The sequence below is a fragment of the Scyliorhinus torazame genome, chromosome 15, assembly GCF_047496885.1.
Source record: "Scyliorhinus torazame isolate Kashiwa2021f chromosome 15, sScyTor2.1, whole genome shotgun sequence".
Classification (NCBI taxonomy): domain Eukaryota; kingdom Metazoa; phylum Chordata; class Chondrichthyes; order Carcharhiniformes; family Scyliorhinidae; genus Scyliorhinus; species Scyliorhinus torazame.
The window spans coordinates 124,631,209-124,644,381 of record NC_092721.1 but is presented as its reverse complement, the minus strand read 5'-3'; the positions used below and the strand labels follow the sequence as shown (position 1 = coordinate 124,644,381).

Genomic DNA, 13,173 nt, shown 5'->3' with positions numbered 1-13,173 from the left:
TAACTTCAATGCAGAGTTAATGTAAGCCTACTTGTGACATGAATAAAGATTATCATTATTGTTATAAATCAAAGGATTCAGGTGGCAGTTGAAATGCCTTCCTCTATGTGAATTTTTCATTGGTAATTCTGAAAAATCCATAAAGCCTTTAGTAATAAAGTGAGGAGAATAATTTGGAGGACCATAAACATTCATTATCAACTTACCTTCCCCATGCAAAACTCCTATAAATATCACATATCAGCCCCCATGAGCCTTCACACAGTTCTAAATGGCAGTTTTTTATTACTCAAAATCACGACCCTTCGTCTACTCGTCGGAAATGAGGCAGAAACCACTTGTCTGACTTGTTCCCGCTTCAATTTCAGATGTTCTGTATCATCCGTATGAGTCTCTTGTATCAGAGTTTTATCAGCTTTCTCCTTTTTGTATCCCCCATATATTCCATCAGCAGATTTGCAGTGTAGCCACTGCCAATACTTACTCAGTAAAGTATAGGACATAGATAAAAAGAACGTTGGCCATTTAATGTGACATCGACTTTCCCCTCCCACTTGAGTGTGCACCCAAACCTGCCCCCTACATCCCCAGTTACTCAAGAAACGTCAGGGACATATTAAATAGTCATTTTCTAAGCAATTAAACTTGTCCATAAGCAACTAACAATTCTCTAAACCCAAAATAAAAAGAATACCGAAGAACTATTTTAAACAACCAAACAAATAAACAATCTTAAACGGTTAATTCTTAAGGTGATTTTGTCACCAAATGTGAGGTTTTGTTCAACTAACCAAACATACGTTCCATATTTATTACACGGAGCCTATCTCTTCAAGAAAGAAAAATCGGAATGTAATATAAAGAAAAGGAGAATGAGGTACCATCCCTGTAATCTAACCTTGTTTATTGAAACCAAAGTCACGCACTCACCTCCCAGCAGTAGCGCCACTCCTATTTAACATAGCAAGAGAGAAGTAAAGAAATTATATGAACAAAATTACTGTAAATGTAATATATATATGTAGTGCTCAGTTACTAGTCCATCCCTGTCAGAATAATTAATACCAATACAAATTTAAAAATATATATATATTAACAAGCGATTTAGTCCAAACTTTACAATTAACTGCGGCCTGTTTATAATGTCATTCAGTTGAGGCATCTGGATTATTGGCTCCCACGGAGTTTATAAAAGCCATAGTTTTAACCGGGGTATCGAATGTATTTCTGGTGTTATTGACTGTCGCCCTCAGTATGGCTGGATACAGTAGGGCGTACGGTGCTCCGATGGCCTTCAGGCGTCTTCTGACTTAGTCAAAGCCTTTGTGCCTCTGTTGTACTGCCGCTGAAAAATCTTGATAGAAAGAGACCCTCAGGGGGCAGCACGGTGGTGCAGTAGTTAACACTGCCGAGGACCCGGGTTCGATCCCAGCCCCAGGTCACAGTCCTTGTGGAGTTTGCACATTCTCCCCATGTCTGCATGGGTCTCACATGCACAACCCAAAGATGTGCAGGGTAGGTGGATTGCCCCTTAATTAGAAACATTTTTTAAAAAGAAAGAGACCATCAATCTATCAAAGAGTAAGGTCTCATTATGTTCAGCTGCCTCTATCACTTTTTGATGCAACACTTCGAAGTTGCGGAAACACCAATTATGGGCCAGGGTCTTTGGTTGTTCCTGGGACTCGGAGCAAATGAACAATGTGCCTTTTCCAGTTTAATGCACCCGGCTTTCGTTTCTACACTGAGAAAAATAATTTAACTGGGAGCTTACCTTCATCTCCATCTGGTAAACCAATAATCCAAACATTTTTCCTCCAGCCTCAGTTCTCTAAACCATTTAGATGTTCCAACTTTGTGAGCAGCTGTTTTTTCAATAGGCTGTAAATGAGCCTCTACTAAGAAAGTTGCGTTTTCCACAGTAAGAATTCTCTCCTCAGCTTCAACAAGTCTTTTACCAGTGTTCTGCAGTTCTGCAGCACAGGCACTGATATTTTGCGCTAATAGACCGAGTCTCTCATCAATAACCTTGATAATATCAGCAGTATTCAGTCCTATCACCTTTGAAAGTGCCAGATCAAGAACTGACTCTGTCACCAAGATGCCATGTTGAAGAACAGATACCTCTCCAGTTGCTGATCTGGCTGATCTTTCTTGTCAATGGCTTTCTTAGCATGTCTCTGTCGTGCTGGGTGCTCTGCTACACAGACGGACCAACACGGTTGCAGATGGTACAACTCAGTAATCTGTAAACTTGTTACTGTGGTTCATTCATTACCCATTAACCTGTGGACCCATCCCTAACACTATCTTGGAGAGGCACTCAGCACATGGTGAATGTCTGAGTGGCTTGCTGTGAGCTCTGTGCCCTGAGCTGTCTCCTGCTGGAATGAGCGGGAATTGTGGTGTTCCCCGTTTTATAGTGCGTGTGCCCTTGCTTGTGATTGGCAGTGATGTTGCGTGTGTGTTGATTGGTCCGTTGATCTGTCCATCAGTGTGTATGTGTGTTTGCACCATGATGTTTATCTGATTATCATGACAGTCTCGACATTTTGTAAGTAGAGTTCGGCCAAAAATCCTTCAGGGACATAAAATGTTCTCTCTCCAACTTTAACTGAACGTAGCTGCATAAAAACAATAAATGCAAGGAGTAGTGCCAGAATTCAAAGAAAATACAGCTACCCCAATACCCAATTGCATAGTGGCTAGCACTGTTGCCTCAGAGCACCAAGGACCCGGGTTCAATTCTGGCCTTGGGTGACTGTCTGTGTGGAGTTTGCACTTTCTCCCCGTGTCTGTTTGGGTTTCCTCCAGGTGCTCCAGTATCTCCCAAAGTCCAAAGAGGCGCAGATTAGGTGGATTGGCTATGCTAAATTGCACCTTAGTGCCCAAAGAGGTTCGGTGGGGTGACAGGGATAGGATGGGTGCATGGGCCTGGGTGGGATTCTCCATCAGACTCAATGTTGGTGCAGATTTGATGAGCCGAATGGCCTCCTTCTGCGCTATAGGGATTCTATGATTCTATGGTCACGTGACCCCTGCCTGAACTTTTAAAAATCCTTTCTTGCCTGACCTTTAGCAATGCAGCAATTCCCTGAAGCTTAGAGTCGATTGCAGACGAAGACCATTACTCTCTTTTATGGCACAAGCCTTGGATCGTGGGTAGAGTCGGGCAGGGAGGGTCCAGACTGGACCTTGTGCGGGCGGGAGCAGGGGTTCCAGGATGGGTACAGGTCTTGGCGGTGTTGGGCCATACCACAGGGAGGGGGAAAGGGAGGAGAGGGGTAGAGGAGGGAGGGGGCGTCAGGTGGGGCCAGGCTGGGGGTGATAGTTGGGCTTGGCGGTGGCTGGAAAGGAATGAGAGTCGGGGATGGGAGATGTGGGGGGAGGTGGGAAGAAATCCCCTGGTTTGGGGAGCTCCCATTGATGTTTGTGGCCCCTTGGAGATGCTGGGGGTCGCCTGAAGGGGGTAGTTGGGGGGCTGGGGGGATACACCTGAGAAGTGGGAAGAGGGGTTGGGGAGTTCCGTGGGGTAGGTGTTTGGGGCATGGGGGAAATTATGAGGTGGGGGAGATCCCTGGGAGCTCCGGTATGTGGGGGGAGCCTCGCGGGGGTTTGTGCAGTGGTTACCCAGAAGTTAGAAGAGATTTTAATTCTCCTAACATTTTCTGGGTAACAGTTGACATAACACAGTGGGAACCATCCAAAATTTGTGATTTAAATTGAATTTTTGTATGTTTCCCAGTGCAGGGCAATTGCCATGGGGAAGTTTGCACTTCTGGGCAATTGCTGTGCAAACCTTGCCTGTGAACCTTCGGGGCGGGTGCCAGTACAACGCCCTGGAGCTTTGTTATGGTCCTACACCTGCCTTTTTTTCTGGTTTTCTAGAAAAGGTGCATATTGTTCTGTAATAATCTTACCAAGGCCAGTCTTCCCACACCATACCCTTTTATTTATATAATGGAAAAGGCCACAGCCACAACTTGTAGTGCACAAGTCCAAGCTCAGGAACCGACAGAATACCGTCCCGGGTTGAAGCAGTGGGTTTTAAACTCGCTGCTTATTTCCCATTGGGCGAGCTCCAGCCCGCTCAATAGAGAAGTTCGTACTCCACAAAGCCCATTAGGATCATCTATTGATGATCCCCTGCGTCCTTTGTGGCCACCAAAACATCCCTTCGCCCTTAAGTCCGTTGATTCCCCAGTACCCTCGCTGCAAGGAAGTTCATGTCCCCTTTATCCAGAGTGACCGGCGCTGCGTCAGCTCCCAGATGTTGCCCAGTACAAGCGGCGGCCACCTCCATGGCGGCTTGCTTGGGGGTAGACTTCCTGCTCCTGAGGTGGTCCAGGTGTTTCTTTATGACCTTACCCTGGACCTTCACTTTGTATGGCACTGGCCCCCTTTTCTCCATTGTGACCCCAGTGACCCAGCTGGGACCATCTCCAAAGTTCCTCACATAAACCTGATCGACTGTTTCTGTTCTTGCAGAGTCATAAATTTCTTTTCTGGTTCTCTTGTTGGGGCTCCACCCTCCCCACCAAGTTTGGGAATAGTAGTCTCATACAAAGTCGCCGTCCCATTGACCATTGCGCTGGGGCAATTCCTGTTGTGTGAGGAGTGGTCCTTCAGTCGAATAGAAATCATGTTAATTTGATCTCTGGATGCTGTAGGTTGTTTCTGTATGCTGGTTTTAAAAGTCTGCACTGCCCATTCTGCCAGCCCATTTGATGACGGGTGATAACGTGCTGTTCTATTGTGTTTGATGCCATTGTTTTGCACGATGTCCCTACTGGTAAAGGCAGTGCCATTATCGGAAACCAGGACTTCTGGTACTCCATGCTGCAGAAATTTCTCAATTGTAGTGGAGCTCACGCGGCGTATCTCCAACCATTTGGAGTATGCATCTACCAGGATCAAAAACGTGGAACCCATAAAAGACCTGGTAAAATCCACGTGCACTCACACCCATGGGCTTCCAGGCCATTCTCATCGATGTAGGGAGGCTGAGGGAGGGAGATTTTGATTCTCCTGGCAAAGATCGCACCGTCTCACTAGGTACGTGATGTCTGAGTGGAGGTCGGGCCACCAGACGCAGCTCCTCGTGAGTCTTTTCATTTTCGATACTCTAGCGTGCCTATTCCATACTTCCATAAGTATTGGGCGATGCCCGGTTCTGTGCAGGATATTACATTGGGGCCCCGCATGCTGTCAGTAAGATCACTTTTTGTTTTTCATCTTGTGTTCTCTATTTTGTTTCACCTGGATTGCTTGGATGCATAGTGTTGAATAAAGAACAAAACTATTAATTTGTTACACTACTAATTAAAAATCGTTCACATTCCTAAAGTAGAAGGTTTCTATTATAAACTATGCTATCTCTAACTGCAGAACTCTCAAGTACACAACTGCTCGCTCTCTCATGCCTCATTATCATCTGTCTGTTCTTCTTTTTCTTCATCATCTGACTGACCCACAAGGCTTAGCCCCATCCCTTATATACTTATGGGACTGGCTCCCTCTAGTGGCTGTCTGTATACATTTCATTAACTCTTGCATTGCCTTCATTTATGATTATGCCACACATCTCTCTCAATATTATTAGCCTGGAAGAACTAATGCATGAGCTCTGTGTATTGGGCCCAATCTTCTCCGCTTACATAATAGGGTTCAAATTTACCAGAGAGGCATTTTTATTTCTTACCGGAGAAGCCACATGTTCTTGACAATGAAGGTTGCTCAGAGAAAAAAATTGTTTACTCCTTGTCACCAATATAATAGTCTCTCCAAGGCAAGTCTTCCAACACCATACCCTTTTATTTATCGAATGTAAAAGCCACGGTTTACAGTGCACAAATCCCAGAGACCTACACAATACCAGCCTGGGTTGAAGCAGCAGGTTTTAAATTCGAAGCTCATTTCCCATTGGGCGAGCTCCAGCCCTCTCAGTTAGGAAGTTCACACTCCCGAAGCCCACCGGGAGATCTATTGATGATTCCCAGAGTCCTTTGTGGCCACCATAACAGTTCCATTCACATTGCACTAAAGCGTTTTAAAAGCAGTTTACAAATGCTTCATTTTCTCTGCAGTATTGAAAATACTGGCCACAAAGAAAAAATAATATCGGTCGACTACTCATTGGCAAAGATGAAAAAAGAAAATGAATTGGAGCAGAACTTTTGACAGTTATCTGGCAGAGCAGCTCCACTACGAAAAGCTCTGTAGTAACGGAAGGTTCTGAAATGGAATTCCTTAAAAATAGTCTGTGAAGTGTGGTGTGTATGTGTAATTTTTTTTAAGTAAAACCTTTTAACAATATCCATTTTGGCAGAGAACACAGTAAATGTCAGTAACATTCCTTGGCTCTGCTGGTTGAGCACTCTAACAATTTTTTTTTAACCTCGTTATCCTTATTAAATCTGCGATGCCTTCTGCTTTGGTCAGTGCCACAATCTCTATATTATGTTAAAGTACAAGCTCCCACAATACGAGCTCTGGTTGAATTAAACTTTTATAATTTTTCTGAGAGTGTGGCTGCATAATGTAGCATATCACAATTCCGTTCACTTAAATTCAAAAAAACAGTAAGATTAATTGCTTTTGTTTCTCATTTTCAGATTCCCATGATGCCGTTCTGAGGTTTAATGCAGCCCCTACACAAGGTTACGAAAAGGATGTTGGAAGCAAAACCACAATCCGTGTTATTAATTCACAAGTGAGCTCATCTCTGCCGTCACATTACTTACTTCTCTGGATTTTTGCTTCAGTTATTTTTCACAAATATTATAAAGTGTTTTTTCTGCAAATGGGATTAACACCCTTTGAGCAAGCAAATCTCCACTCATTATCTGGGCTGGCCAGTGTGAGACTCCATTGTGGTTCAATCACATGGGTGGCACAGTGGTTAGCACTGCTGCCTCACAGCACCAGGGACCCGGCTTCAATTCCAGCAACAGGTAATTGTCTGTGTGGAGTTTGCACTTTCTCCCCTTGTCTGCATGGGGTTCCTCCCTGTGCTCCGGTTTCCTCCCACAGCCCAAAAATGTGCAGGATAGGTGGATTGGCCATACTATTGGCCATTAGTGTCCAAAAGATTAGGTTGGGTTACTGGGTTATGGGGATAGGGTAGAGATTGAGCCTAGGTAGGGTGCTCTTTCCAACGGTCAAAGCAGACTCAATGGGCCGAATGGTCCCCTTCGGCACTGTAGGTGCCTTTTGGATTCTATGATTCTTAACTGCCCTCTGAAAGATGTGCAGATTAGGTGGATTGTCCATGCTAAATTGCCCCTTAGTGTCCAAAGATATGTCGGTTAGGTTATGGGATTTCAGAGGGTCAGTGGACCAACTGGCTGTCTCCTGCACTGTAGGGATTCTGTGATGCTAAGTGACCTAGCAAACCACTAATTTGTATCAGATCATGAGACAAAGTTTAAGAAAAAGAAAATTGACTGAACCGCCACCACGGTATCAACTGAAACATTAGATTCAGAGTTGACAAAGGCACGTACGTCCCCTCAAGTTGAGGATGAAATGTTCTCCAAACTAACATCTAGGATTTGTGCCAAAATTGGGAGAGCAGTCCCACAGACTAGTCAAGGAACAGCCTGACCCCGCCATACTCACGGAATCATACCTTGGAGCCACAGTCACAAGCTCCTCCATCACCATTCCTTGGATATGTCCTGTCTCAATAGCAGAACAAACTAATTATAGTTGGTGGCACAGTGCTATACCATCAGGAGGGATTGGGTCTGTGAACCCCCAACATTGACTTTGGACACCATGAAATCTCATGACATCAGGTCAAACACAGGCAAATACATTCCTGCTGATTAACACACACTGTAGTCTTCCCTGTTCCCACTAACCCCTCCTCCCAACCTCAGCTGACTGATCAGAACTCCTCCATGAGGGCAACAAGAGCACAAAATATACTTTGATTAGGGGACTTAATGTCCGTTGGCACCACTACTTACAAAACTGGTTGAGGCATGAAGGGCAAAAAAACTATTTGACATTGTCCTCAAAATCTACTTGTTACAGATGTACCTGTACCTGACAATGTTGTCAGAAGGGATCACTGCACAAATACCTGTGGAGATACAGTCCCTAATGCACATTGTGGACACCCTCATTGTGTTATGTGGCACTACCACCATGCTAAATAGGACAAATTGATAACAGATCTAGTGATAATAACCCTAAAAGCCAGTTGCTGAAGGACAGACCTAGAGCCAATCTTCACACACATTTATACAAATTTACTTACAGTTAAACATTGCATGCATATACCTCCTAACCCAGAAATTACAGTTTCAGTCTGTGTCTATTTATAAGGGCAAGAGTAAATCCCCAATTAATGTCCACCTAATGCATCCAATTCATCATAATGAATATGCAGTTAACATCTAGTGACTCAAACGAGGCATCTATGGGATAATGTGTACCATCAGTAGTAACAGAATTGTGTTGCAGCACAATCTGTAACTTCATCGCCCAGCGTATTGCTCATCCCTCCATTGACAGCAGATCAACACTGGTTCAGTGAGGAGTGTCGAAGAACAAATCGGAGCAGCTAAAGGTGCCAACCAAATGAAGTGCTAACCTGGTGCAGCTACAAAACACAATATTGCAAATGCTAAAAAATGGATGCAGCATGCTATAGACAGAGCTAAGTCATCCCACAACCGAAGGACCAGATCACAGCTCTGCAATCCTGTCACATCCAGCTAAGAATGGTGATCTCAAATGGAGGAGGAGGACTTCCAGTTGCGGCTATGCGGAGCTAAGCCGCACAATTCGGCAGCTCCCGCTACTACGGACTTTCGGGCTCATTGGAGGAGCCCCAACGGAATTTTCTTTGAGGACAACCCGTGGGGAAGTGAAGAGAGAGATCCCCCTCCAACTTTTATGGACCGGATCAGAAGTGCAACGGCCAAAAAAGCGGCATTGGAGCAGCGGGAGAAGCGAGGGAAAAAAATCAAAATGGCGGCGGGCGGAGACAAAGCGGAGTGCGGGCCAGAGCTGCAGGAATTCATCAAGCGCTGCTTCGAGGAGCTGCGCAAGGAGATGCTGGCGCCTATGCTGGCGGTAATTGAAGGACTAGGGATAACCCAGAAGGCCCACGAGGTGAAGATCCAGGAGGTACAGAAAAGATTTAGTGAGAATGAGGACGAGCTATTGGGCCTGGCGGTGAGAGTGGAGCGGCACGAGGCGCTACACAAGAGGTGGGCGGAAAGAATCGAAGACCTGGAGAACAGGTCGAGGAGAAAGAATCTGCGGATCCTGGGTCTCCCAGAAGGAGTGGAGGGGGCCGATGCCGGGGCATACGCGGGCAAGATGATCGGGGTGATCATGGGCGCGGAGGCCCCTTCGAGGTCACTGGAGCTGGACGGGGCACACCAGGTGCTGGCGAGGAAGCCCAAGGCAAATGATCCGCCAAGGGCGATGGTGGTGAGATTTCACCAGTTCACGGACAGAGAGAGGGCCCTGAAATGGACCAAGAAGGAGCGGAGCAGCAAGTGGGAAAATGCAGAGATCCGAATATACCCGGACTGGAGCACGGACGTTGCAAAGCGGAGAGCGGGTTTCAACCGGGCCAAAGCGGTGCTGCACCGGAAAGGAGTGAAATTTGGAATGCTGCAGCCAGCGCGATTGTGGGTCACATACCAGGACCAACACTACTACTTCGAAACGCCTGAAGAGGTGTGGACCTTCATACAAACTGAAAAGTTGGACTCTAACTGAGGGTTTGTGAGGGTGGGGGAGATGTTTGAGGGTTGATGTGTGATGGTTGTTGTATATAGGGGGTCAATCACGCGCAGGAAATGTTACATGGGCTGGGGGAGAGAGACAAGGCCGCGACAGGAGCTGCGCCAGAGGGGGCGGGGCAGACTTTGGAAAGCGCGGGGTTTTTCCCGCGCGCGGGAAGAAAGGCGGGAAGGGGAACGAAGGAACGCACGTTGATTGGGAGACTCCCTCACGGGGGGGTCAAAGGGACGGCGGGGGGAGCCTGGGTCAGCAGGTGTCAGCTGACTTACGAGAGTGATATGGGGGGAGCAAAAAAGCTACACAGGGGCCTAGCGGGGGGAGGGGAAGGGGGGAAAAAGGGTTGCTGCTGCGCTGGCCGAAAGGGAATGGGACACAGAAGAGGTGGTCGGGACAGAGGTCCCCCGGCTGGGGGACTGGAGGGTGAGTGAGACACGGACACGGGACTGGCCCAGAAAAGGAGATGGCTAGTCGGCGGGGGGGGGGGGGGGGTGAGAGCACCTCCATTCCAGCTGATAACGTGGAACGTGAGGGGCCTGAATGGGCCGGTAAAGATGGCTCGAGTGTTCGCGCACTTGAAGGGACTGAAGGCAGACGTGGCTATGCTCCAAGAGACACACCTGAAGGTGGCGGACCAGGTCAGGTTAAGAAGGGGATGGGTAGGACAGGTATTCCACTCGGGACTGGACGCGAAGAATAGAGGGGTGGCAATATTGGTGGGAAAGCATGTGTCATTTGAGGCCAAGACTATCGTAGTGGATAATGGAGGGAGATATGTGATGGTGAGCTGTAGGTTGCAAGGGACGTGGGTGGTGTTGGTAAATGTATACGCCCCGAACTGGGATGATGCTGGATTCATGAAGCGCATGTTGGGGCGCATTCCGGGCCTGGAGGTAGGAGAACTGATAATTGGAGGGGACTTCAATACAGTGCTGGACCCAGCACTGGACCGCTCCAGATCAAGGACTGGAAAGAGGCCGGCGGCGGCCAAGGTGCTTAGGGGGTTTATGGAGCAGATGGGGGGAGTGGACCCATGGAGGTTTGCAAGACCGCAGGCCAGGGAATTTTCTTTCTTCTCCCACGTGCACAAAGCCTACTCCCGGATAGATTTCTTTGTTCTGGGCAGGGCGTCATCCCGAGGGTGGAGGGGCGGAGTATTCAGCCGTAGCCGTTTTGGACCACGCCCCACACTGGGTGGAAATGGGGCTGGGAGAGGAGAGGGACCAACGCCCGCTGTGGCGGCTGGATGTGGGACTGCTGGCAGATGAGGTGGTGTGTGGGAAGGTGAGGGGGTGTATCGAAAGGTATTTGGAGGCAAACGACAACGGGGAGGTGCGAGTGGGGGTGGTATGGGAGGCGTTGAAGGCGGTGATCAGGGGAGAGCTAATCTCCATCAGGGCTCATAGGGAGAAGACAGAGGGCATGGAAAGGGAGAGGTTAGTGGGGGAGATTTTGAGAGTGGACAGGAGATACGCAGAGGCCCCGGAGGAAAGATTACTTGGGGAAAGACGACGGCTCCTGACGGAGTTTGACCTGTTGACCACAGGGAAGGCGGAGGCACAGTGGAGGAAGGCGCAGGGGGCGACCAATGAGTATGGGGAAAAGGCTAGTCGGATGCTGGCACATCAGCTCCGTAAGAGGACGGCAGCGAGGGAAATAGGGGGAATCAAAGATGGAAGGGGAGCCACGGTTCGGAGTGCGACGAAAATAAACAACGTATTCAAGGGCTTCTATGAAGAGCTGTACAGATCCCAGCCCCCAGCGGGTGAAGAGGGGATGAGACGATTCCTAGACCAACTGAGATTCCCGAGGGTGGAGGAGCAAGAGGTGGCTGGTTTGGGGGCACCAATTGGGTTGGAGGAGCTGAGCAAGGGTTTGGGGAGTATGCAGGCGGGGAAGGCCCTGGGGCCGGACGGGTTCCCGGTGGAGTTCTACAGAAAGTACGTAGACCTGTTGGCCCCGCTACTAGTGAGGACCTTTAATGAGGCAAGAGAGGAGGGGACCCTGCCCCCGACAATGTCAGAAGCAACAATTTATTTGATCCTAAAGCGGGACAAGGACCCACTGCAATGTGGATCGTACAGGCCGATCTCGCTCCTCAATGTGGACGCTAAGTTGTTGGCAAAAGTGCTGGCCACGAGGATTGAGGACTGTGTCCCGGGGGTGATCCATGAGGACCAGACGGGATTCGTAAAAGGCAGGCAATTAAACACTAATGTGCGGCGGCTCTTAAACGTGATAATGATGCCATCGGAGGAGGGAGAGGCGGAGATAGTGGCAGCTATGGACGCAGAAAAGGCCTTTGACCGAGTAGAGTGGGAGTACCTCTGGGACGTGCTGCGTAGGTTTGGGTTCGGGGGAGGGTTTATCAGCTGGGTTAAGCTCCTTTACAGAGCCCCGGTGGCGAGTGTAGTGACGAACCGGCGGAGGTCAGAATACTTTCGGCTGTACCGAAGAACGAGGCAGGGGTGCCCCCTGTCCCCCCTGTTGTTTGCATTGGTGATCGAACCCTTGGCCATGTCATTGAGGGAGTCTAACAAATGGAGGAGGGTGGTCCGAGGAGGAGAAGAGCATCGGGTGTCGCTATATGCGGATGACCTGTTGCTGTACGTGGCGGATCCAATGGAGGGGATGATGGAGGTCATGCAGACTCTAAGGGGGTTTGGGGAGTTTTCGGGCTATAAGCTCAATATAGGGAAGAGTGAGCTCTTTGTATTACAGGCAGGGGACCAAGCAAGAGGGATAGGGGACCTACCGCTGAGGAGGGCAGCGGGGAGTTTTCGGTATCTGGGGATCCAGATAGCCAGGAGTTGGGGGGCCCTACATAAACTGAATCTGACGAGGTTGGTGGACCAAATGGAGGAGGACTTCAAAAGATGGGACATGCTACCGCTCTCGCTGGCGGGTAGAGTGCAGTCGGTCAAAATGGTGGTCCTTCCGAGGTTTCTGTTTGTGTTTCAGTGCCTTCCCATCGTGATCACCAAAGGCTTTTTTAAGAGAGTAGGTAGGAGAATTATGGGGTTTGTGTGGGCGAATAAGACCCCGAGGGTAAGGAGAGGGTTCCTGGAACGCAGTAGGGACCGAGGAGGGTTGGCGCTGCCAAACCTAGGGAGCTACTACTGGGCAGCAAATGTGGCGATGATCCGCAAGTGGGTTATGGAGGGAGAGGGGGCGGCATGGAAGAGGATGGAGATGGCGTCCTGTAAAGGAACAAGCCTGGGGGCGTTGGTGACGGCACCGCTGCCGTTCTCGCCGTCAAAGTATACCACGAGCCCGGTGGTGGCGGCAACGTTAAGGATCTGGGGCCAGTAGAGACGGCACAGGGGTGCAGCGGGAGCCTCGGTGTGGTCCCCGATCAGGGGTAACCACCGGTTTGTCACGGGGAAGATGGACGGGGGGGTTCCAGAG

General features: G+C 48.7%; 1 protein-coding gene across 4 annotated transcripts in view; it reads left to right on the top strand.

The window, feature by feature from the left end:
* The window catches only part of st6gal2a (ST6 beta-galactosamide alpha-2,6-sialyltranferase 2a), a 248,051-nt gene that overhangs the window by 159,766 nt on the left and 75,112 nt on the right, over positions 1 to 13,173 (top strand). For all 4 annotated transcript variants that reach the window (XM_072476680.1, XM_072476678.1, XM_072476676.1 and 1 more), the window contains one exon: positions 6,615 to 6,712. In XM_072476680.1, the coding sequence (XP_072332781.1) occupies positions 6,615 to 6,712 (98 nt within the window). The remainder of the gene's footprint in view (positions 1 to 6,614; positions 6,713 to 13,173) is intronic.